This window comes from Paroedura picta, chromosome 4 (genome assembly GCF_049243985.1).
Source record: "Paroedura picta isolate Pp20150507F chromosome 4, Ppicta_v3.0, whole genome shotgun sequence".
NCBI classification, from domain to species: domain Eukaryota; kingdom Metazoa; phylum Chordata; class Lepidosauria; order Squamata; family Gekkonidae; genus Paroedura; species Paroedura picta.
In genome coordinates, this window is record NC_135372.1 from 93,256,021 (window position 1) to 93,278,953 (window position 22,933).

Sequence of the window (22,933 nt, forward strand, 5' to 3'; positions counted from 1 at the left end):
GTATGCAGGCCAAAATGGTCTGAAGGTGGTGATGGGCTCCCTCTCCCCTTGTTATTGCCAACACCCTGTTAAAAAGGTTAAATAAAGCGGTGGCCTGTTTGCCAATTCAAGCTGAAGCATCATTATTCGAGCCAAATGCCTGCCTGCAAGTCAATAACCTAAAAATGCAGGATTATGGTCAAGTCTGAATTTGGGATAACTGTCCCTCTGTATTTGTCAACTATTCAGAGGAGTGATTCAGCACAAACAAAAGGTACACTATGAATGCAGTAATGTCTGGTATGGCATTTCAAAATGGCTACATGAATTGTCCTATGTCTCTCACATTGTTTCAAATTTCATAAGGGTAGTTATTTTTCTATGTTTCTCTTCCAGAGCCAACTTAATGTAGTGGTTAAGAGCAGTGGCCTCTAATCTGGAAACCAGGTATGATTCCCCACTCCTCCTCCACATGCAGCCAGCTGGGTGGCTTTGGTTCTTTCATAGCTGATTCTCTCAGAGCTTCACCTCCCTCACAGGGCATATGTTGTGGGGAGAAGAAGGAAAGACAATTGCTATGTTGAGATTCATTAGGTAGTTAAAAATTGAGGTACAAGAAAACCAGCTCTTCTTTTTCTTCTATATGTATATGTCCCTTTGTATGAATACATGGACTACTTTCAAGGTATGTGTCACATTTTGTCTGTATCTGTATATCCTGGCTACTTCAGTTTGTACACTGGTGTTTTTGTCTCTGCATCAGTTAAATGAAGTGGTGTTCTGGATCAAGTTCAAGGTGCCGGTACTTACCTTTGAAGCCATCTGTGGTCTGAGCCCCACATATCTGAGGGCCTGTCTGTATCTTTATGCCACCCACAGATCCCTTTGCTCTGTGGGCACGAATAGGCTGATTGTCCCAGGCCCATGGGAGGTGCACCTGGTCTCAACCTGGACCCTGCCTGGTGGAATGGGCTCCCAGAGGAGCTGAGGGCCCTTTTGGAGCTGTCACAGTCCTACAGGCACTGCAAGATAGGGCTCTTCCACCAGGCTTCTGGTCAATGCTTGGACCAGAAGTTCCTAGGTCCCTCCACCCTCATCCCCCCCATTTAGGGGGTTGCTGCTCATGGACATCAGCAGCCAACTGCAGGTATGGGCAGGCCAACTGGGATCCCACAAAGGGTCGTAAAATATGGGGCAAGGCACTAAGCTGCAATTCTTGATTTATTGTTGTACAGTGTTTCATTGTTCTGGGACTTTATTGTATAGGTGTTATAAATGGTAACCCATCACGAGCTGGTACAGCTGAGAGCAGCAGGATATAAATCTAAAGAAAATGCTTTCTGAGTTTTACTAAGGACTTCCTTTCAGACACCATAGTTAAGTAAACAGGCAACCACTTTACTACACTTGCCATTATTAAGCCTTCCCATGACAGTTCTACTTTTGTGAAAATTAACTGTCCAGTAAGCCTCATCAGAATTATCAACTCAAAACTGCTTTGTTTTCATTTGGAAATCCAGGGTAACATTAACTTCACCATGTGAATGAAGTTTGCCGATTATCCGGTCTGTAGTGGAGATAAACTAGGAAAGTTTTAAAGCTACCTGTTTCCACTCTGAGCATGAAAGGTGATGTGGTTCATTGAGTTCATTGTTAATGGAATTCTGCAGCACTGCAGATTCATGCAACAACTGTACAATGCATATTAAAATAATCCAGGTGCTGGCAGATGCATATCCAGCCCTGTTCAAAAGCACATAAAATGAACATGATGAGGATCTTTATGTGAGGATGCGAGCCCTAAGTAACTCACCTTGAGAACTATTTCAACTGTAAACACAGAAGTGAAGCCGATGTCAAAGTATTTTAGAATCTGGAGACAAACACACACACCCCACCCGAGAAAGAGGAAATTAGTTTTGTAAATACAATTGACTCCCCAAAATTTCCCAACCTAGGGGTGACCTTTTGTAGGTATTCTCATATGAAACTCAAGAAAAGAAATACGTCCTTCTTTATAGTTAACTGAAGCTTCTCGTTACTCACATTTGCTGGGCAGCCTCCACATATCTCCAGCCCCCGGGCACTACAAACTTGTACGGTTAGTACTCTGCTGAAGGATTCTGTGAAATATTTTAGTTATCCTAGTACATTAAGGTACAGCAACTATCTTATAAAGATATGATCCAATTTTAACAATGCATTCATTATTACAACCCATAGTCCTTCTCACTCAGAAATCTAGTAGTACCTTTGGGGCAGGGCTTTTCTTGGTGACATACCAATGAAGCAGAACAAGTTCTCTAAGGAGAGCTATCAGCTAACTACTTTATGGAGCTATAGGAATGTTCTTCAACTTGTTTTATTTATTCCGTTTTCAGAATGGAATGTATTCATGCTAGTTGAGTACATTCAACTGTTACCTTCTGTTTATTTTATGGCTTCTTCATGCTAACTATCTTTGTAGAAAGGCAAATGGTTCATTTAATAATTAAAATGGAACACAATTCAGAATAATTTAAAAAGTCATAGGAGCCATGTGTAATTTTTCATGGAGGCATTATATTCATTGTCTGTGTTTGGCTCGTACCTACAAACCAGCCCCATCTACAGCTCTTCCTCATTGCCTTTGTTATATTGCTCCAGTCCATTTCACACATTGTATGCCTAGTACAAGGAAGCTACAGCAGCTGGAGATGTCCTGTGATTCAGCCTGGGTTATCCACTATCACCACACCACACCATGAGGCACAGTCACCGCTTTCTCTAGTCACCTGATTCCTGAAGGAGTCAGCTCGGATGGGATCCTCAGCTGCCAATGAGATGCTGCTCAGCAGGATGAAGAGGAGGATGAAGTTGGTGAACCAAGTGGCATTGACAATGCGGTGGCACAATACACGGATCCTGAAGAAGGCAGAGGAGGGAGAGGAATAGAGGCCAGCTGGATCATAAGCTACTTAAGCAAAACTCGATAGTAGGAAGGGCAACTGAATGGGACTTAACTGACAATAACTGATGCCGTTTCTGGCAAACAGCTTATATCTAATCAGGGAGAAAGGAAGTATTCTTTTTTTCTTGTACCGGGTTGCTTATGCTATTAATTTTACATTTCTAGCTAGCTCCTCATCCAGAGAATTCAGAATTGTAGATATGGGTCTCCTTTTCATGTGTTGTCCCACTTTGAATTTTTCTAAAGGTTCTTGAATTGTTGTTCCACTGTTGTAGTGCAAATCTGGGACCTTGTATGGAAAATTATGAATATAACAAGAGGACGGTCTGAAGGTACCCATTGGGATTCCATCTCTGAATGAAGCAGGTCTGGTCAGGTATAAATTTGTTTGTTCCCCCTTTTTTCTGTACATATGTACATCTCAGTGTGGGCTTAGAGATGATAGGTGGATCTTGAATTAAAGGGACATTAAAAGGCAGTGAGTCATGCTAAGGTGGAAAGGAATGCAGAGTAACTCCTATATCAGTCATGCAAATACCCATTCTAAGAGATTTTCAGTCAAAGATCATTTTCCCTGAGTTTTTTGGATCCTCTTCTCAGATAATTTCAGCCTACCTTTACAGACAGCCCTGTTTCCAAAGCAATAAACAATAGGCCAATTTCAGCAATTTCTCAGCTATCTCAAAAACTGGACAGGAAGATTCCTGCCCTTCCCCAATCATGACAAGTACCTTGTTATCGACCTGTCTAATTTCCAGATCTTCCCCAGGGAACACGTTTGATACTCTCGAGGCACAAGGGGCTGGCTCACTTCCGAAAGACTGATTTCTCCTTTATTCTGATGCCAGCAGTCCTTCCCCTCTTGGTTCCAGGCAGGCTTGTATGTCTTGTTTCTCCCCTTTTTGTGTTTTCCCCAGTAGGTAGGAAATGGTCCAGGGAAAGGTTTTTGTGTGTAATTACTGCATTGCCTTTTCATTTCTGTAATTTTCATTGCACTTTTTCTACTTGCCTAGATTAATTTGGCCTCTTTTTTGTTTCTAAAATAACACCCCATCTTCTGTTTGGAAGTCTTCCCCCCTTATTGTTCTAATTATGTATCTGAATCTGGACCTTGGCATATGTAGGCGAGATTTCAAATATATTAAAATATCAAACATATACAAGTTTTCTCTGTCAGCGGATACCTGCCATGTTACAGCCCTGACACATGTAGACTGATCCGGGTAACAAAACATTCCATGTCAGATGTCCCAAGGGGCTTCTTTTTGTCTGGGGACTAATAGGACTAAAGAAGGATAAAGGAAGAGGGCATACTTGTTGGTTGGACTAAAGATGAAGAATGCACTGGCTTCAGGCATGGGCACTGCTTTCTCCTTCAACTGCAGCTCTGCTAGAGGACGTGGCCGTGGACTCAGTGGGATTTCAGGCTCATCTTCTTCATCATCACCTGCAGGGTACACTGCTCATCACTGAAAAGCTGATTTGTTGCATAAAATTATATTCTGGACCCTATATATTCTAAAGTCCCTATAAGGTGAACTTCAGGGGAAGGAAGTACTAATGGCTCAATGCTTCTGTGTTCAGTGCCCCAAAACACCTCTATGTTGCTTTATTAATTTTAAAATTCTAGCAGAGGCGACTTGCTCATAAACCCTGGGTTGCCGACTGCAACATCTGATTTTATTCAATATTTTTACTGGAATTTGGCCATTGTCTGTGTACTAGTAATAATAAGCAAAGGCCTTAGCTCCATCAAGCTAATTCTGCATGGGTGGAAAAGGCCAAAAGAGTGTTCATATGGAAGTGGTGCTAATCCCCACTTCCACATGATGCAGCTGCTTTGCAGGCCCCCTCCTGTGCCTGCCGTGGATTGAGCCCTGTTTTGTCCTGGGCTAAGGGAATGCAGGAGAATCCGTGTTTCCTTAGCTCGCTGCAGGGGCCATTGGGGCCCGTCCTGTGGCAGGCCCATGTGAACAGGGAAGAGCTGGGACTTCCTGACCCAGCTCTTCCTCATCTCACAGTGGCCCAGAGGGGGTAAAAAATTCCTCGGTCAGCTTTGCAGTGCTTCGCTGTGCTGCAGCACGAACTGGGGCATTTAAAAAAGGTTGCATGAAGGTGGGATTGTATTCCATGCAATCCTACCTTCCTGAAAAAAATAAAATATAAACCTTCCCCCACGCCTGCAGAACATAAAAGCTCAGCAGCACCACGCTGCTGGTGGCCCAGCACAGCCACTACCATGTAGAATGGCTCTAAGTTTATCTTATCCTCCATAGAGAGAACCTTAACATATACAGTTGATGGTTTCATTCGTAAAGGTAAAGGTAAAGGTATCCCCTGTGCAAGCACCGAGTCATGTCTGACCCTTGGGGTGATGCCCTCTAGCGTTTTCATGGCAGACTCAATACGGGGTGGTTTGCCAGTGCCTTCCCCAGTCATGACCGTTTACCCCCCAGCAAGCTGGGTACTCATTTTACCGACCTCGGAAGGATGGAAGGCTGAGTCAACCTTGAGCCGGCTGCTGGGATTGAACTCCCAGCCTTATGGGCAAAGCTTTCAGACGGCTGCCTTACCACTCTGCGCCACAAGAGGCTCATGGTTTCATTCATAGATACTGCCTATTTTGGAAGCATCCAGATGAGTCAGAAGAAACACAGATTGATATTGATTCTTTTCAGGCTTTGATAAGGGGCAGTGTCTTTGGAATAGGCAGCTTCACTCTGTATAAACCACAGTTTGGTTTTCCTTCACATGAGGGTAATAGAGCCAACTACTGTAACAGGCCCACAGCAAGGAGCAGGACACATGATAAGCTGCTGATTCGAAGCCTCCATAGTTTTGCAGATAAATTCACCTCTGAAGAATGGGAACAGGAACAGAGCTTCCACCATTTTCAGAATCTAAAGAAGCCTTTTGGTATTCTTTTTATTTCTTCCACCTCTCTCAGTGCTGCATGACAGGAGACAAAGGGGGCCTACCAAGGAACGGCATGTGGCAGTTCTGCACAGCATAGGTATGTGAGACATGATCTCACCTCACATATTGCAATACCATCATAATATGCTGTAGATAATTTCTATTTATAATTCACTTTCAGTGTTCATATGACTCAAGAGTCACAAATGGAGCTGGACCAATCTTACCTGGGAAGTCTGCAGAGGGATAAGGGTCCTTTATCTCATTGACATTGGACTCAAACTCATCCACTTTCAACTGAGGAAAGAAAAATAAGGGGGATGAATGTTCTTTCTACATCCTCCTGTACCAACATTACGGCTGGACAGTGGTGCCCAACCACTACAGACACTACACAATTACACCTTTTCTGCATGTAAAGTACTTCCGTATGGGTTATGACATGGGATAATTTTATAGACTATGCATTTCATTCTATATTCTAATTAATATCCACTTTGGAACTAATTTTATTCTGTCTTTTCAATTCAATATTCATTTTAACAATATTTAATAATGTTTATTGTGGGATCCTTCTAAAATTTTATCTAATGCAGAATTATGTTTTTACAGATTTCCCTGACAAAGCTTACAAAACCAAATGCATAGGGACTTTGTCTAATAGAAAAGCTGTCATGTGGCATCCCTTCTCCTTATATGGATATTTAAGTCACCATGGCCAGTAGCCATTGATCATGAATTTGCCTATGGCAGTGTGTAGGAAAATTCAGGGAAACCACAACCAAATGTGAAATAAGTATGTATAAACAACCATTCCATTAGGTCCTATTCCCACATGGATTTGCTTTGATGCAGAAAATATGAAGTGGTCCTCTGTTGTGTAACTTGGTTTTATGCATCAATGAACACCTATGCTTTGTTTGATCAAGTGTTCCATTTTTCATTTAAAATATGGGACTTGTTTCATCCCATTTCCACCAAAACCAAATACTTCCTAAAAAGCATACACAATCTCAAGGTAAGCTGAATCAGTTATCTTGGGACAACAAAATGCTTGCACTCAAATTTAGACACTGAAGATCTTGTTTTAATTTGGAACAATTTTGAAAAAATGATATAGAATCTGAAAGGCAGTCTGGATGCTTATTCCTATGAATCTCCTGTAAGGCACTGAAGTCTTTAGGGCTAGACATGTATGGGAGTCTCAGATGGCATCCTTGGTTGACCTTAGCTGTGGTAGGAATTCCTTCTCCCTTGGCTTTCAGTTCCAGCTTCTTTGCCAGCAACTGTTTTTCTTCATCTGATTTCTCAGGGTAACCTCTAGAGAAAAAAACCAAGAGAAGAGGGAAGTGAAACCCAAGAGGAAGGCATGCTAGGAGAAATACTTACAGTTGGGCTAGGCATCATCATATTGGAACCTACAAACTGGGTCCTAATCATGGTTTTCCCAGCAGATGGAAGAACTGACCTGGCCATTTTCTTTCTTTTTCTCTCTTCATCTTTGGCCTTCTGAGCAGAAGTCAAAGTTTCAGCTTCAGCAAGGTTATCCACAGCAATGGCCAAGAAGACATTGAGCAAAATATCTGGTATGAGGAGAGAAAAGCTAAGGAATTTTACAGTTTAGACAATGTAGAATGTAGAACAAAGGAATCAAGAGTCTGGAATTTCTGCCATGACTCTGTCCTGACACTGGGAGGAATCTTAACTTTAGTTTACCACACTATTCAATTTGGCACATTAGAAATGCAGAACAGAGTACCAGGAGTCTGGCAAAGGTAGGGCGTTTTTTCATAGTTCCAAAAATCAGAATCCTGACATGGAGATTCCCCCACCTGCACATATCCCTACCCTTCCTGCCCACCTGTAGTATGAATATCACAAGACAGGCAAGGGACTTGCTGGAATGATGGCACCAGTGCAAATGGACTGTGGAAATGCAAACAAAAATTATGTACAGATCAGCTGCATAGACATGCAGATGGGTATTCGACAACTGAAATTAAACTACCTGCATATTTGTAGCTTCTTGCCATAGGGAAAGGAAAGTTCTGAGTTCTGATGTGTAATCACACTCACAGAATAGCAGTCTGTCCACAAAAAGTCCAGTTATACAACCAGTATGAGCTGTTGCTCTGTGGTGGTTAATAGTACATTCCTGTTAGAGCCAAATTCTTTTGAGTCTCCATTGTGATGACACTGTGAGGCACAAAACCCACACCAAATCATGAGCTAGCACCCATTGTATTACAGCACGCAATGGTCTTTACTATTAGTTAATCTAATAAATAATGAATATTTTTTATTTGCATAGGCTGAAGACATATTGTTCTCCTGGTCATATTAATGACCAGTCTATAGTATGAGACAAGGAAGTCCATATTTGCTGGTTGACCACTATTAGGATTAAGACACTGATAAACCTTAAAATGAAATATCCAATGCCCTACACTTAGATGATGTAAATAACCAAGAAAACTGGTTAAAGAAAGGATACAGTTCCCACAGACAAAGAGAATTATGAAATAAATGCAGACCAGCATACCAGGGTATGATGGTCCTCCATAGGCCATGATTCCATTGTACATTATAGAAGTCCAGTCTTCCCCAGTCAGGACCTCAGAAGAGGAAAGAGATTTTGTAAACAGCAGGACACCATAGGCACAGCCATTAAGACTTCAAACCCAGAAGAGGACCTAGGAGGCAGAATTTCTCCTCACCCCAGTCTTGTAGTACCAAGAAGAAAGCATCAAAGCTCAAAAAATACCCCAAGAATTATGACTTCTGATCTCCTACTGGTCACTGCCATATTCTTAGAGCTTTGTATAGAACACAAGAATTTTGACCACCAGAATGCTACCCTTAACTAGATAGTGAAAGTGAAGGATTCAGCCTACTGAGAGGGACTTTAGAGTCAGAAAGATCGATAGGCCAGGCCCTGATCTTCCTTCCTTTCTATTGCTCTGATGCTATCCCTTTCATATGCAGATTGTTACTCTTAGGAATACTTCCTTTCTCTCCACCTTCTCTCCACTTTCTGCCAGATCTCTCCATCTTGGTACCATGATGGCAAAACATGCCTATCCATCCTAGCTAGTTAGGCTAGATTAGGAGACTGTATTTGGCCTGTCTAGAATGGAGTTCCTTTCAATGAATGACTCTGTTATTTTGTTTCATACCAGCATACATAAACAGAGTTCTGCTGCATTAAGTGCCTTGAACACTCCATCAAATATTCCAAAAAGAGGAAGAGGAAGAGGAAGAGGAAGAGGAAGAGGAAGAGGAAGAGGAAGAGGAAGAGGAAGAGGAAGAGGAAGAGGAAGAGGAAGAGGAAGAAGAGTTGGTTCTTATATGCCGCTTTTTTTTTACCCGAAGGAGGCTCAAAGCGGCATACATATGCCTTCCCTTTCCTCTCCCCACAACAAACACCCTGTGAAGTAGGTGAGGCTGAGAGATCCCTGATATCACTGCTCAGTCAGAACAGCTTTATCAGTGCCATGGTGAGCCCAAGGTCACCCATCTGGCTGCATGTGGGGGAGTGCGGAATCAAACCCAGCTAACCAGAATCTCTTCTCTCCCCCCCCCCCCCCCGGTCTTATAGTACCAAGAAGAAAGCTTCAAAGCTCAAAAAATATCCCAGCAGTTATGACTCCTGCTTTCCTACTAGTAACTAGCATATTACGAGCCTAGTACAGAACACAATAATTTTTACCATCCTGCCCTTAACTGGATAATACCTGGAAGACACTGATGAGAGCCTGAGGAAAGTTATCAAAAGTGCTACGTCGTATCTTTGCATCATCAAAATCAAATTTGCCTCCAAAAAGCTGCATCCCTAAAAGGGCAAAGATGACAATGAACAGGAAGAGGAGAGTGAGCAGGGAGGCGATGGAGCGTACTGAATTCAGCAAAGATGCTACCAAGTTGTTCAGAGATGTCCAATATCTAGAGAGGGGAAAAAGAGGGAATGTCACTCTAAATATGCACACATCTATGTCTGTATCCTGCAGTCCTTTCTCACTAAATTAATTCCACTGTATTCAGACTTTGGATCATGCTAATGCACAACATAGTGCAAACACAACTATAGTCTTACAGATTAGACTGCATCCATACACATGTGATATATAGGAAGTTCTCTCATGAAATCACATTTTAATTAAACAGAAAAAGTGTGAAACAATGTCATAAGATGGGCTTCCCTGGGCAAGGAGTTCCAAGGGGTTTGTATAACTACTGAGAAGCCCCTACTCCAAGTCTACACCAATCTTACCTCCAAATTGGAACTATCAGACCATTTCCGCACGGAGGGGTAAAATGTGAGTGGCTTCCTTCTTGCAAACGCAGGATGGCAAATCTTGCATTTGCAGCCCTACTCACAGGGAGAACCCTCCTGCATTTTCCCTCTGTCCCATTGTGGCTTTTTGCCTCCTGATGAGGTTGCAAAGGAAACAAGTCGAACTTCACCCTCCACTCCTTGGCTTGTCAATCACAGCAAGCCACCAATCATAGCAGAGCAGTTCTGTCATGGACTGAAATTTTCTCCCCCCAGTCCCCAAATTATTTTTAAAGGCCACATAGCAACATGTGGCAATGCCACAACACAGAGGCTATTCAATAAAAATCAATACTGCTGTGTTGCCATGGAGAAATGTCAGAATGATACAGCATCCCCCCCCCCCCATTTTTTTAGGATTCCTGTTTTTGGGACTTTATTTCTGTCTGGGTGGATTTATGAGATGCTGAACATGGTCCCTGGATTCCAAAAAGACATTTTGTGTTAATGGTTGGCTTAAAAACAAAGCGCTCAGACCCTTGTATGATTGGAAGAAGCCTGTCCTATCACAGCCCTCCCCCCTCTTTCCCAGCTCATTTTCCATCTCCAGAAAACAGGAACAAGTCTGATTAGAATCAGGCTATAAGCCTGAAATTATGAAAGAATTCTTGTTTTGCTTATCGACCTATTTACCTACTGAGATGCCATGGGGAGATATCACATGCTTAAGATACATTGAATTGGGCAAATGCGTATACACACATCTCGAACCTAGCTGGGAATAACAGGAGAAAGTTTCATATATGCTGCCATATTGACAGCAGTACCTCTTTGCCTCCCAGGGGAGACTCACTTGGTTATCTTGAAGAGCCTCAACAGGCGAATACACCTCAAAACCGAGATGCCCAGTGGTGACATGGAAACAATCTCCACCAGTATGATCTCCAGAATGCCAGTGCAAACTACTAGGCAATCAAAGCGGTTGAAGAGGGACATGAAGTACTGGCGTAGACCCAAGGCATACATCTTCAGAATCATCTCAACTGTAAAGAGGGCTAACAGCACACGGTTGGCAATATCTGTGAAAAGAAATTATAATTAATGCAGGAATTCTCCTCTGGCCACCAGCAGCCATCCAAGAGCCTGAACCCTCTTCAGAGGAAGGAGAACAAGAAGGCAGGGAGTCTAGGGAAACTTTTCACATACACCTAATAATGCACTCCCAATCCACTTTTAATGTACTTTGCAACTGGATTTTACTGCGTGAAATGGCAAAATCCACTTGCAAATGGTTGCACAAGTGGATTGAAATGGCACCATTTAGCATGTGTGAAGGCAACCTAGGACTACTTTCCCCACTAGTTCATCACTCTTCTCTCCTGCAACATATCCACTTTCAGCCCTCCAAGGAGTCATTAGGGGTATGCATAAAGGTCAACCTGTTCTGGTGTATGAGTCTTTTCCTTGACACTTTTAACTTGACAAGGAGTTTTGCATGTTGCCATTGGGAAGGAGATGGGGAGGAGCTGGGCTTTATTCTCATCCATTCTGCTCACCTGGAATTGTTACCTAGCTGCTTTCCTACTTGGTGGGAGTGGGAAATAGGGTCTTTTATCTCTGAACAAACAAATGGCAAGAAAGGGAACAGTCAAGCATTTCCTTTCCTCTACACTAATTCTTTGCACTTGACTATGTTTCAGGGTTATTAAAAAAGCCAAAGCAAAGGAACATGCTGTGACATGTGGTATTGAGCATAGTAGGCTGGATCTAAGGAGTGAAATGTTTACTTTAAGCCCAAAGCCAAGGGGGAAACTATTGCTATTGCTATTGCTGTTGCTATTGCTATTGCTATTGCTATTGCTATTGCTATTGTTATTGTTGGATTTATTTCCCGCCACTCCCTAAGAGACTCATGGCAGATAACAATAGTCTTAACCCCATTAAAATTCCCATTAAAAGACTTTAAAAATTCCAACATGATAGGAAAAACCACATTACCACCCCCACTACCGAAGTGGCAGGGAGAGTGAATGATGTATACTTCCAATCCCAAGTGGGGATTGACCCCAGCCTTAACCATAAGCCTGGTGGAAGAGCTCCATTTTACAAGCCCTGTGGAAGGCTGACAAATCCCACAAGGCTTGCAGCTTACCCGGGAGCTCATTCCACCAGGTTGGGGCCAGGACCAAAAAGGCGCTGGCCCTGGTCGAGGCTAGGCTGCCTAATCCCACCCCCTACCTCCCAGCCACAGGACCTCCATCTTGGAGGGGATGAATTTCAGGCAACTCTGCTCGAACCATTCAGTCACCACTTCCAAACATCTGGCAAATCTTTCTGGGGTAGAGTATCCGGGTGGCCGTCCATAAGGAGATAGACCAGGGTGTCATCAGCGTACTGATGGCATCCCAGCCCAAATCTCCATACCAGCTGGGCCAGAGGGAGTATGAAGATGTTGATGTGGGGGAGAGGACCGCGCCCTGAGGAAACCCACAAGAGAGTCTATAGGGCCGCGAGAACTCCTCCCCCACACAGCAACCCTGTGGGTCTGGTTCTGGGTCCCTCTGTATGCATACAAATTCATACCTGAATGTGGAAATACAGACAGTAAATCCGTAATGACAGAGAAATTTAGTTTGGGATACAAGACAGTCATAAGTGAAAACAAGCAATGACAGAGGCCATGATGTTCAGGACAAACTGACATCATTCCTACTTGGTAATCAGAACCTGAGAAGTCTCTACTCACCTTGGACATGGGTCAGCCAGTCAGACTGCTGGTGATGCTCGGTTGCTATTGAGAGGGTGTTCAAGGAGACTATCAGGATCACAAACCAATAGAAAAACCTGGACTTAACCACTTCACGGCATTTCCGGCGGAAAAGACGGTTCCATCGCCTCCAGTGTCGGCTAGAAGAAAAAAGGCAGGGGGAGTCAAAATGAGAATTGCAGCAGATCAGCCTCCAAGGCCAGCCCTACAAGGCTTCAGAACCACTGCTTCTCGATGTGCAGAGCCAAGCCTAGCAATCATAAAGCCCTTGGGCCATCTGAAGCCCCTTCTCTTTGTTGCCCTCTCGAAGGATACCAGGCACAGTCTGGAAACTTTGTAGGAAGCAAACAGTGAGAAAGAATGAAAATTATAATGTAGCTTGTTCTGACCCAAGAGTCTTAACAAATGCTTCAAGTATGTTTAGGTTAATTAATCCTTCCAAAATAAGCTTTGACTAGCTATCAATTAAAGTTATTTTCAGGAAATATTCTCAGGAAATAGTCACCTAGTGGAGAAGCATTGCTGACGTCATGTGGAAGCAGCACTAAAACCCTCAAGCAATGAGAGGCTGTCCTGGGGCAAATTCCTCATGCAGAAGCAGTCAGTATTTCTGCTCTCCAAGGCATTGGAAAAAGCCAGAATTGGCTCTTTCCTTCGAGGAAGAAGCAAGTGGGCATAAGCAAACATTTCCAGGCCCTATGTTGGGGATCGCTGACCCACATTTTTAACTGAATTTTATTTCCTTGTTTTGTTTTGTTTTTTTACCACTGACTATTCTAGTTGATTTATGCCCTGTTTTTATGCATACACTGCTGGTTTTACTGATTGGTGTTTGTTCCTGAACATCTGCAAGGGGATATGGTGCCATGAAATTCACCACCAAAGCTGCCATTTTTTCCAGGGGAACTGATCTGTGTAGTTTGGAGATAAGTTGTAATTCCAGGAAAACTCCAGGCTCCCAGCCAGAGGCTGGCAACCATTGGTGGTCCAGGAAAACATGCAATGGAATGGGAAAATGTTCTCCAGAAGAACAGCAAAGAAAAACAGGTGTTATGGGCCTTTGGGAAAGAGTATAGTTCTCTCCACTGACATTGCAGCTGGAAAGTCTAAATGCTATGAAAGATCTGGGACTCTTTTTGATCACTCCACCTAGCATGAAATGGGAGAAGTCTCTGAGGTATTTTCTGGTGGGAGAGATGCCTAGAGAAGATCGAAGAATACATTATTTTCTTGAGTTCTGCTTTCCCCCCTTGCTGTTAGGCATTAGATTGGCCCAGCATCTCCAGTCAGTGGTGAGCTGCAGATCTCAGCAGGAGAACACCAGATGAACCCTTGCATTTTACATCTAAAACAGAAATGCTTTCTGCAGTTAACAGCTCTCTTGATTTTTCTTTTAAAATGTTAAAGTAGCCTAACAATGCTTTGAGCGGTGCACAGTGAGGGTTTGAATTAGTATGCATTCTGCTTACAAGAAGAGGATCCATTTATTCATGCCCTCAATTTCATACAGACTCTCTGTCTCTGAGCCGCCTTCATCCAATGGCATCATCCCTGTGGAAGATGGAAACAGAGACCGGTGTCCTATTAGGCAACTCAAGCACAGCATAAGTTCCAAGAAGGCTTATTTGTAAAACTCAGCATGTCCATAAGAACTAGCGCTTAACTCTTTGCTCTTGCTGGACTTACTTCACTCTGCTGTTCTTGACTTGTGTTCTCCTAGACTACATCCCCCAGTGACTATTGTTCTTGAAGTTCCAGCAGTTTTCATCCTATGGCATTTTTAAAAAATGAAATCTCTGTGTTCTAACTGACTTCCCATAAATCAGGTAGCTAATGAGTCATGGGTACCTTCGCCACGGGTCCGGTCACTCTCCATGACTTCTGCATGAGTGATCCAATCCATGTAGCCCTTCATGTCCTCCTCTAATTGCTGCTTCTCCCTCAGTTTCTGGAATGTACCTCTTGATTTGGCTTTTTCGCGCTCTTTGGTGAACTCCCTGGAACCAACCCAGTTAAAAATCAGGACATGTACTATAAAGCAGTTAAAAGCATAAGAAATAGGCTGGGTGAATCTGAATCTGTGATTGACTTTAAAAAATACTAGCTACATTAATCTTCCTGGTGCCTCATCTCATCTGACCTTTGCTCATTGCCCGCTATCTCTCCCACACTCATCCTCATTGTGATATTGCTCATGTTGCACCAGACAACTAAGCCAGCCAAAGCCAATCTCTTTACAACGGCTGGGCTATGAGCAGTGCTCTCTTTTCTTAATGTTAGTTAGACTCAGGCACTGTATTGTTTTCATCTGTCATTCTTTATTGATTTTGCTTATTTTCTAGCATTTCAGACTCAACAGCCAGGAGCTCCAGCAGTCTTGTAGGCTCAAGTGTTTCTGTTCATCATGGATGATTTTTTTAGAAAATATAATTTAGTTGTTTACATTTGTACTTTTCCACTAAGAGGTGCTCATAGTAGCTTACACAGCAAGAAAATGAAGCATCATTACACATTCAAAAGTTCATTCCAAAGTATTTCATTATAAAACCAACAGCTGAGAACAACTACAAAACAAAACAAAAAACACTGACAGAATTCAGATTAAACTTCTGTAAAGTCCAAGCAGAAGAAAGGCATCTTTGTTAGATGTCAATAGTGGACACATTTACACAGCAATCCCGGACAGCAATCATAATCCAGATGCCACCCATAAAAACATATTTCTGGTAGAAGATTTAAATCACCACGTAGTGGAACAATCTCTTTCCCAGGGATTTCAGTTTACAGAGGAGTGAGTATAAGCTGCAGAGGGTAATTTGTATGTATATGTTCATATCTGAATTAAGAACCCCTGCTTCTTGTCTGAGGCACTCTGCTTTATGAACAAGGCCAGCAATAAGAACACTAGGCATGAGAATATGGATGAAGAAAGGGAAGGTTCTGTATTTTGTCTGACTCCCATAAAAAAAACCTCCCAAAATCATTTCCTAGAAAAATTTTAAGACACATTCAAGACAGAATCCCATGTCGACGATGCTGAGAGAAAAAAAAGACCACAGCTTTGCTTACCCACTGAGCACACCCAAGATCAGGTTGAGAATAAAAAATGACCCAAGTAAGATGAGGCTGACAAAGTAGATCCAGGGCCACTCATTCCCAATGGCATCATTGACCTGAGGCAAAACAGGAAGGTGATGAGAAACACTTTCAAGGCTGGCATTTTGGAAAACCTCTGCATCTTTGTGAAAAGGGTCTGGGTCTGGGGAGACAACCAAGACAACCTGGAAACAGGCCCTAACTCACTTTTCAGACCTTGCTGCCTAAAAGTTGAGAGATTTGATGGCAAATAATTGCTAAAGGTGAAAACCTCTTTCCTAGGTTTTGTGCAATGTCTGCTTGGGCAGGTTATTTCTTGATTAAGTCACTGCCAGTTTCAAAGGAAGGCTCATATAAAGCAAAAAGGCTCAAAATACCAGCCTGAGCAGATTTATACCTACATTTGTCTGTTGGTCAATGCACTTAGAAGGGCTGCTTAAGGAGGCACACAGCATTTCTCCCCTAAACAGCATTTGTGCAGGACCTGATCCAGATTAGAATGACCATGCAGGGGCAGAGCATTTTAAATACTTATGTTCCATCTTTCCAACCTGAATCTGTCCTGCAGGGGTGCTATTTGTCCTGTTGGACCATTCTTTACAGATATCCCAAGCTTCTTGTTGCTTGACCTAAAGTCAAATTTAGGTTAAAAGGGTCTCATATATTGGGGGCTATTGTGATTGGTACCCACAATTTAAGCTCATTTTGGAACTTGATCTGTACCCTGCTCCTGACTCATGGCATGTTCTTTCCAGGGGATGACAACATCATCCTGTAGTCAGTGTCACTGCTTTCCATGAATAATCTACTGCTTAGGAAGTAACAAGACAAAATATCCATGGATTCACAACCTTCCATTCACCACATGGCCAGTGAGCTGTACAGCATCTGTTCTGACATGCTTAGCATACCCAGTAGAGGACTTCAGTCCACCCCTCCATGGAGATACATTGGTAGACAGTCAGCATAGCAAACCCAAAGTTGTCAAAGTGGGTGATGCCATTGTTCGGTCCTGGCCACCAGCCTCTGCATTCAGAGCCATTGATGGTGCAATGGCGCCCGTGGCCTGAGTTTGTACATGGAGATGGTTTTTCATTTTCTACTGTAGCAATGATGTCTGAGGAAGGAAGGAAAGGTGCAGGTGTGAGACTTGGCAAAGTATGGCAAATGCATTCTCTTTAGGCATGTACTCCACTCTTCCAGTCTAATTGCTGCAGAGCTTGAGAAACGGTGGTAGATATACCTGGGCCCAACTCCTGTTTTATGTTAGAGCATCAAAGGCCAGCATTTTGCTCCATTCCCCAATGTGATTCCCCAGGCATCTTGGCATCTTTAGGAGTTCAATAACACCTCCTACCTGTCCCAATATAGTAGCAAGTCTTGTGCATTTTGCCCTTAAAGAGTTCTTCTCCTACAATGGCGTAGATGATCAGCATGAAGACGACAAGCACAGCAATGTGGAGCAGTGGCAACATGGCCTTCATAATAGAGTTCAGTACTACTTGCAGGCCTGCAATGGAAAAGAAGTGAAAAGAGACAGGCATTATCTTTTCCATACATTTCCACCCACCATCATACATTGCCCTACAATCCCATCTATGGTTGACAGTGCATCCCAAATCAAAATTATACCCTTCTAAACTCATTGAAATAAACGCAATGAAGTAATGCTGCTTAGCCTTGGATTGTAGCCACTGATAGACTTACCCTCCATGAATCAATCTGATCCCCTTTTAAAGCTGTCTATGCCTGTGGCCAGCACTACAACTTCTAGCAGTGAATTTCACATTTTAATCACTCTCTGTGTAAAGTGGCATTTCCTTTAGTGTGTCATGAACTTACTGATCCTCAGCTTCATTTTATGCCCTTGAGTTCCAGCATCATGGGAGAAGAAGAAAAATTTCTCTTTCTCAAGTCTGTCCAACCCATGCATAATTTTTAAGCCACATAATGACATGATATTTTAAATTTGATTTTGCTTATTTAACTGATTGCCTATGATCATGTAATGGAAAGTGTGATCCATCTATTCATGAAAAGCTTAAAAAGCGTCACCCACTTGGCACTCCCGACACCAGGCGTAGGGGCCGTAGAACACGAAAGGCTCTCAGAGCTTTGACATCAAAACCACCTTGCCCACTGAGAAGGGCACTCTCCATGACGCTGATTCTCTCCATGATCACTGTAAAGACTCTGTGAGAGAAAGGGCAGAGGAAGCACTGAAGATAAATGAGCTGATAATATAGGGGAGATAACGTAGTAACAGTGAGGAAGATAAGGAATTAAAGCAAAGGCTCACGAAGACGCTTGTGACTTCAGAGGAAATGGAGGGTGTCTCCCATGTTGCATGGTTGCTACTGTGATACCCTGTGCAGTCTAAGCCCACTGATTTCAAGACATTTGGACTAGAGTAATTCTGTTTATCAGCAATTTTTACCACATCATAACCGATTGACAAGAAAGGTTTATGGTAAAATGGCAAAATCAGCCTGATTTGTGCAGGGCATCTCAACCCTGATTTGTGTACTTCTTCAGAGCCTCGGAACATGGTAACGGCACTCATGCGGAGTGATTTACATTGTAATCCTAATAATGTTTTTCTTAGAAAATGGAACTTGGTTCCCTAATGAATGTGGATTACAGCATTCCATATATTAGAACAATGAGCAAAGGTGTCTGTCTATCACGGCTGAAAGCACCAAGGATCTTCGCAAAGTGAACCAATGGATCGAGAAAATGACTGGGATTTGGAACTAAGTTAGAATGTTTTTAGGTAGGGTGAGTGCAAGTCTCCATAGACTCTTGAGAGCCTGACTGCTGAATCTTAAAGTCAATCAGATTCTAGTGAAGACATCCCTGTCTGTGAATGACCATGTAAGAGCACAAGTCTCCATTTTGCCCTGGATAACTGGCTCCTGGCCAGATCAACAGTTGATCTGCAGGGCTAGTGGAATCTGGGCTAGTTGCACATGCAAACCCTGGTTATATCTTCTGCATGTGATGAATGAAGAAACCCTAGTGTAAACCAGGTAACACAGAGCAACAACTGGCAGCCATTTCTGTGACCATCTATTACCATAGCAGCTGTCTCTATACACCATCTGGAAAAACTAATGTTTTTCCATTCAGCTGTGTATTCACACTTAAAACTGATTCATACTTTGCATAGCTGGTGTGTATACCATGTTATTTGCTGTGCACACAAAATTTGAAGTATATACACTGGAGTTTAAATGTTCAAGATGTACTGGTGGGCAGTTCTCTGGTGCCCATCCACTTCTGTTTGCAAGCAATTTTCTCTTCTTCACACTTACAGCATTTCCTATAACAGGCACAAAGAATATGTGGCAACTCTTGCATAATCACCCCAACTAAGAGGGGCTCCAAATTTCCCTTTGTAGGGCCTTGGGTTAACACAGCTCCCAAAGGGGAGAAGGTTATTATTTTTTTTAAAAAAGGTTTTTTTACTGTTGCTATCTTTATACTGAGCTTAATGTATACATTAATTAAAATGAGTAAGGGGGGAGAAATGCTGAGCCGCTAGGGAAGGGTAGAGAATAAATGTAAAAATAAATAAATCATAGCCAAGTTGCACAGAAGTCAAAATACTTACATTCTGGAGATGAAGCAATCTGTCCTTCCTTGCCCTTAATTTAACACTGTTCCCAATTATATTTTAACATTTTCCCACAGAACCTCACCTTTTTCAGCACATAGAAACATACATAAAACTCAGATTCTTTACCCTAAAAAGACTATGGTAAAATCCAGCACATTCCAGCCATTTCGTAGGTAGGCATCTGCATGGAATAGAAATCCATAGGCTATGATCTTTAGCACTGCCTCAATGGCAAACACGATCAGAAAGAAATATTCTAACTTCTCCTGTAAGACATAAAAGGGTGAGGGGAAAGATATTCAATGCTTGTTAACAGCTTCCATCAGATTTCCTCTTTGAAATTCCATATAGGTTCCGTAGAAACATGGCTGGAAAATCCAAAGTTTGCCCTAGGCTCAAAGTAGTTGGAAAGCAGGGTATTTCCTTTGCTTTCTCATAGCATCATGATGCGTTCTTGCACCTCCAGGGTTTTTTCCCAAGCCTCTAGTTGTAAGGTGTTCAAGGGTACAGCACATCAGATGCATCACACACACACAGAATTCTCAATACATGATGGCCTGACACCAGCCCAGACTGCTCAGGGTATGGAATATAGGAATAAATAATTTTTTTTAAAGTACACCTTTAATAACTGAAATAATAAAAAATGAATAGTGCACTGAAAATTAAAACAATTTTTGTACACATTTTTAAAGACTTTTTGCCATTTATTATGAAATCAGTTCATAATGATAAATGTGAGGGCCATTCCGCACATCTAAAAAAGCAGTGTCACGCCAGCAAAATTGCGTAACACGATAAAAAATCACACACCCCGCCATTTCTCACCTTCTTGCTCTCCCACTTTCTTCTGCTGGTTTTTGGTGTTTCCTGGCACTCCGCAAGGCTGCCTGAAATGGTAGAGGAGAGGGATGCGCTATACACGCGTCTCTCCCTCTGCCTGTCAATCATGCCAGCCAATCACCTTTTCCCGTTTTAAAGGGACTGTGATGCAAGTGTTTTTTTAAGTGAAACTTTTCTGTTGGTATGCCTATGCATCTAATTATATATGCGTAGTACATATTTTAATGCCACTCCCCCCACCCCACCCTTGAAGCTTAAGAAAAGTAATTTTTCCCCGATTTCTTTTTTTTTGGGGGGGGGGGTCTGAGAGGCATGCTTTGTGTGTCAACTGGTGGGGGAAATTTTTTTTGCTCTGCTTGGATGAAGCAATGCATATTCGTTGCTCCAGGCAGTTTGCTACAAAAAAAAACATTCCCAGGAGAAGGGACAGGTAGGCAGATGCGAGTATGGGCACTGGAGAAGGAGATCACGCTGCTTTAGCTACTTGGGTTATGCACGTTTATTTTGCTTATGGTTGCTGGTAGATCTCCTCCCGTTTGTGCTACATAGTTGGGGGAATTCCCCAACTAGTACTTTAAAATGGAAGATGTAGCTGCCAGTTTGCTGCTGGGATGCTGATGATGTCATTTGAAACGTTAAAAAAAACATCTGCAAAAGGTAAGCCTTTCACTTTATTTCCCGGGTGCAGAATGGCCCTGATTCAGCCATCTGCATGCTTCATCTATGTGTGATCTCAGACTTTACGATAATGCATTTTATTTGGGTTACCAACCAATCAGAACAACAACAAAAATAAAATAGCCTGCCCTCCTTTTTCTTTCTGGAGAGTTACCAAATAGGGGGGAGAGAGCTAGGATTACCCTCATTTTTTACTGCTGTTCACAAGCTGTCTTTGAGGAGGCAATATCAATTCTAATTCCTTATGGATGCTGTGAACCTGCACCAGCACTCTGTTAATTCAACTTGCCTTCATTTCTCCCAGGAGAGGGCCGCAGGAGAAATGTGGCACAGAAGAAGCTGTCTAAGAATGTTGAAAAGCGAAAAATCTCTTTAAGCTGGAACAGCGAGAACATATTTGCTATCTTTATGCCCTGTCCATTCTCTTCTGCTTAGTGCTTCAGCTGACTCAACGGTCAGCATGGCTACCTTTGGCTGTCACACCCTAGAATAGTTACTGTGGAATTCCCACCCCCCAACCCCACACACACTGGGTTCACATCAGAGGCCGCTGCCTGCTCCTTACCCACAGCTGCAACTGTCCATCACCCTAAGCTCCCCAAGGGGTTGCCAGGGCCCGTTCCCTGACAGGGTAGGCATATTTCAGAATAAAGCTGGCAGGCAGGGTCCAAGGGCACAACCACATTAAGGGATGCTGACCAGTATTTGTCATATCCATCAGTGGTCACATCACTGCATCAACATAACTGCATAATCCCAGTTGGCATGTTTAAGTGATCGAGAAAAGTGATTTATAGTACAACCCTGAAAACATTTTCATGGCGATAAATCCTATTGACTAGATCTGACCTGGATTCTAAGTAGCAGGAGCTTTCGGAGTTCCGCAGGGCATGCAAGATAGAGCTCTTCCACCAGGTCTATGGATGAAGCCAGTGCAGGGAGAATATCTGACGCCCCCCCCCCAAAGGAAGATACACCACCACATTTTTGTTCCATCAGTGGTGGCCAGCAGACGCTACCATGTTGCCCCAGCAGACGCTACCATGTTGCATTAATACAATTTGTAATTTTAATTGAGGTTTTAATGGGAATTTTATTGTATTATGGGGGTTTTATTCTGTAACCCATGATGAGCCAGCTTGCCAAGAGTGGTGGGGAACAAATTAAATTATTATTATTATTATTATTATTATTATTATTATTATTATTATTATTATTATTATTATTATATAGATCTGCTTAGGACTGCACTAAACATCAGGGCTGTTCAATATGGCAGTTTGTGGATAATAACTAAAGCCTACTGTCAATTGATTAACTGAGGACAGTAGAACTAGTGCCCAGCCTGGGTTTAATGGCTCTTTTAAAAGCTCAAAGGAAATAAACACACATTACACAATGCAACAAACATTAATGTGTCACCAGAAGCTAATGTGGTTGTTAGAGATGTGCATTTATGCATAAAGAAATGAAGCAAATGAATAGGGAAATGGCGTTCATTTCATGTATTTGAAATCCAAAACCAAAGGAGAATGATGACGAATGACTAATATTTTCCCATTCACTCCTCCTTTTGATCAGTTCCCTTTCCCTTTAGCCCTCCTGTTCCTACTAGGGCTCCAACCCTAGCTAATTCTCACTTCCTCAAAGTACTCACTGGCTTGCTATTGCCTCTGAGGCCTACGTTCCCTGGGGGCAGCAGGCACAGGGCCTCAGTTGTGCTAGAAACAGCACCCAAGCACCCAAGCAAAAGGAGTTGTGGCCACCCACTATATGCTGATAGGGGAGTGCAGGGCGAAGAAGAGATGGGAA

General features: G+C 42.7%; 2 protein-coding genes across 4 annotated transcripts in view; one reads left to right on the forward strand and one right to left on the reverse strand.

The window, feature by feature from the left end:
- Nucleotides 1-22,933, forward strand: part of RPL10A (ribosomal protein L10a) — a 486,091-nt gene that overhangs the window by 428,757 nt on the left and 34,401 nt on the right. The gene's annotated exons all lie outside the window — the stretch shown is intronic.
- Nucleotides 1-22,933, reverse strand: part of CACNA1S (calcium voltage-gated channel subunit alpha1 S) — a 71,335-nt gene that overhangs the window by 35,039 nt on the left and 13,363 nt on the right. For all 3 annotated transcript variants that reach the window (XR_013230370.1, XM_077334256.1, XM_077334255.1), the window contains exons 3-19: nucleotides 19,727-19,866; nucleotides 18,041-18,174; nucleotides 17,339-17,491; nucleotides 16,893-17,098; nucleotides 15,955-16,058; nucleotides 14,734-14,882; nucleotides 14,355-14,436; nucleotides 12,865-13,025; nucleotides 10,972-11,197; nucleotides 9,580-9,787; nucleotides 8,340-8,460; nucleotides 7,314-7,428; nucleotides 7,072-7,165; nucleotides 6,073-6,142; nucleotides 4,244-4,376; nucleotides 2,754-2,883; nucleotides 1,793-1,852 (exon numbers count right to left, since the gene is read on the reverse strand). Coding sequence is in view for 2 of the 3 variants with exons in the window: in XM_077334256.1 (XP_077190371.1) it covers nucleotides 1,793-1,852; nucleotides 2,754-2,883; nucleotides 4,244-4,376; nucleotides 6,073-6,142; nucleotides 7,072-7,165; nucleotides 7,314-7,428; nucleotides 8,340-8,460; nucleotides 9,580-9,787; nucleotides 10,972-11,197; nucleotides 12,865-13,025; nucleotides 14,355-14,436; nucleotides 14,734-14,882; nucleotides 15,955-16,058; nucleotides 16,893-17,098; nucleotides 17,339-17,491; nucleotides 18,041-18,174; nucleotides 19,727-19,866 (2,286 nt within the window). In the remaining variant the exon portion in view is untranslated. The remainder of the gene's footprint in view (nucleotides 1-1,792; nucleotides 1,853-2,753; nucleotides 2,884-4,243; nucleotides 4,377-6,072; nucleotides 6,143-7,071; nucleotides 7,166-7,313; nucleotides 7,429-8,339; nucleotides 8,461-9,579; nucleotides 9,788-10,971; nucleotides 11,198-12,864; nucleotides 13,026-14,354; nucleotides 14,437-14,733; nucleotides 14,883-15,954; nucleotides 16,059-16,892; nucleotides 17,099-17,338; nucleotides 17,492-18,040; nucleotides 18,175-19,726; nucleotides 19,867-22,933) is intronic.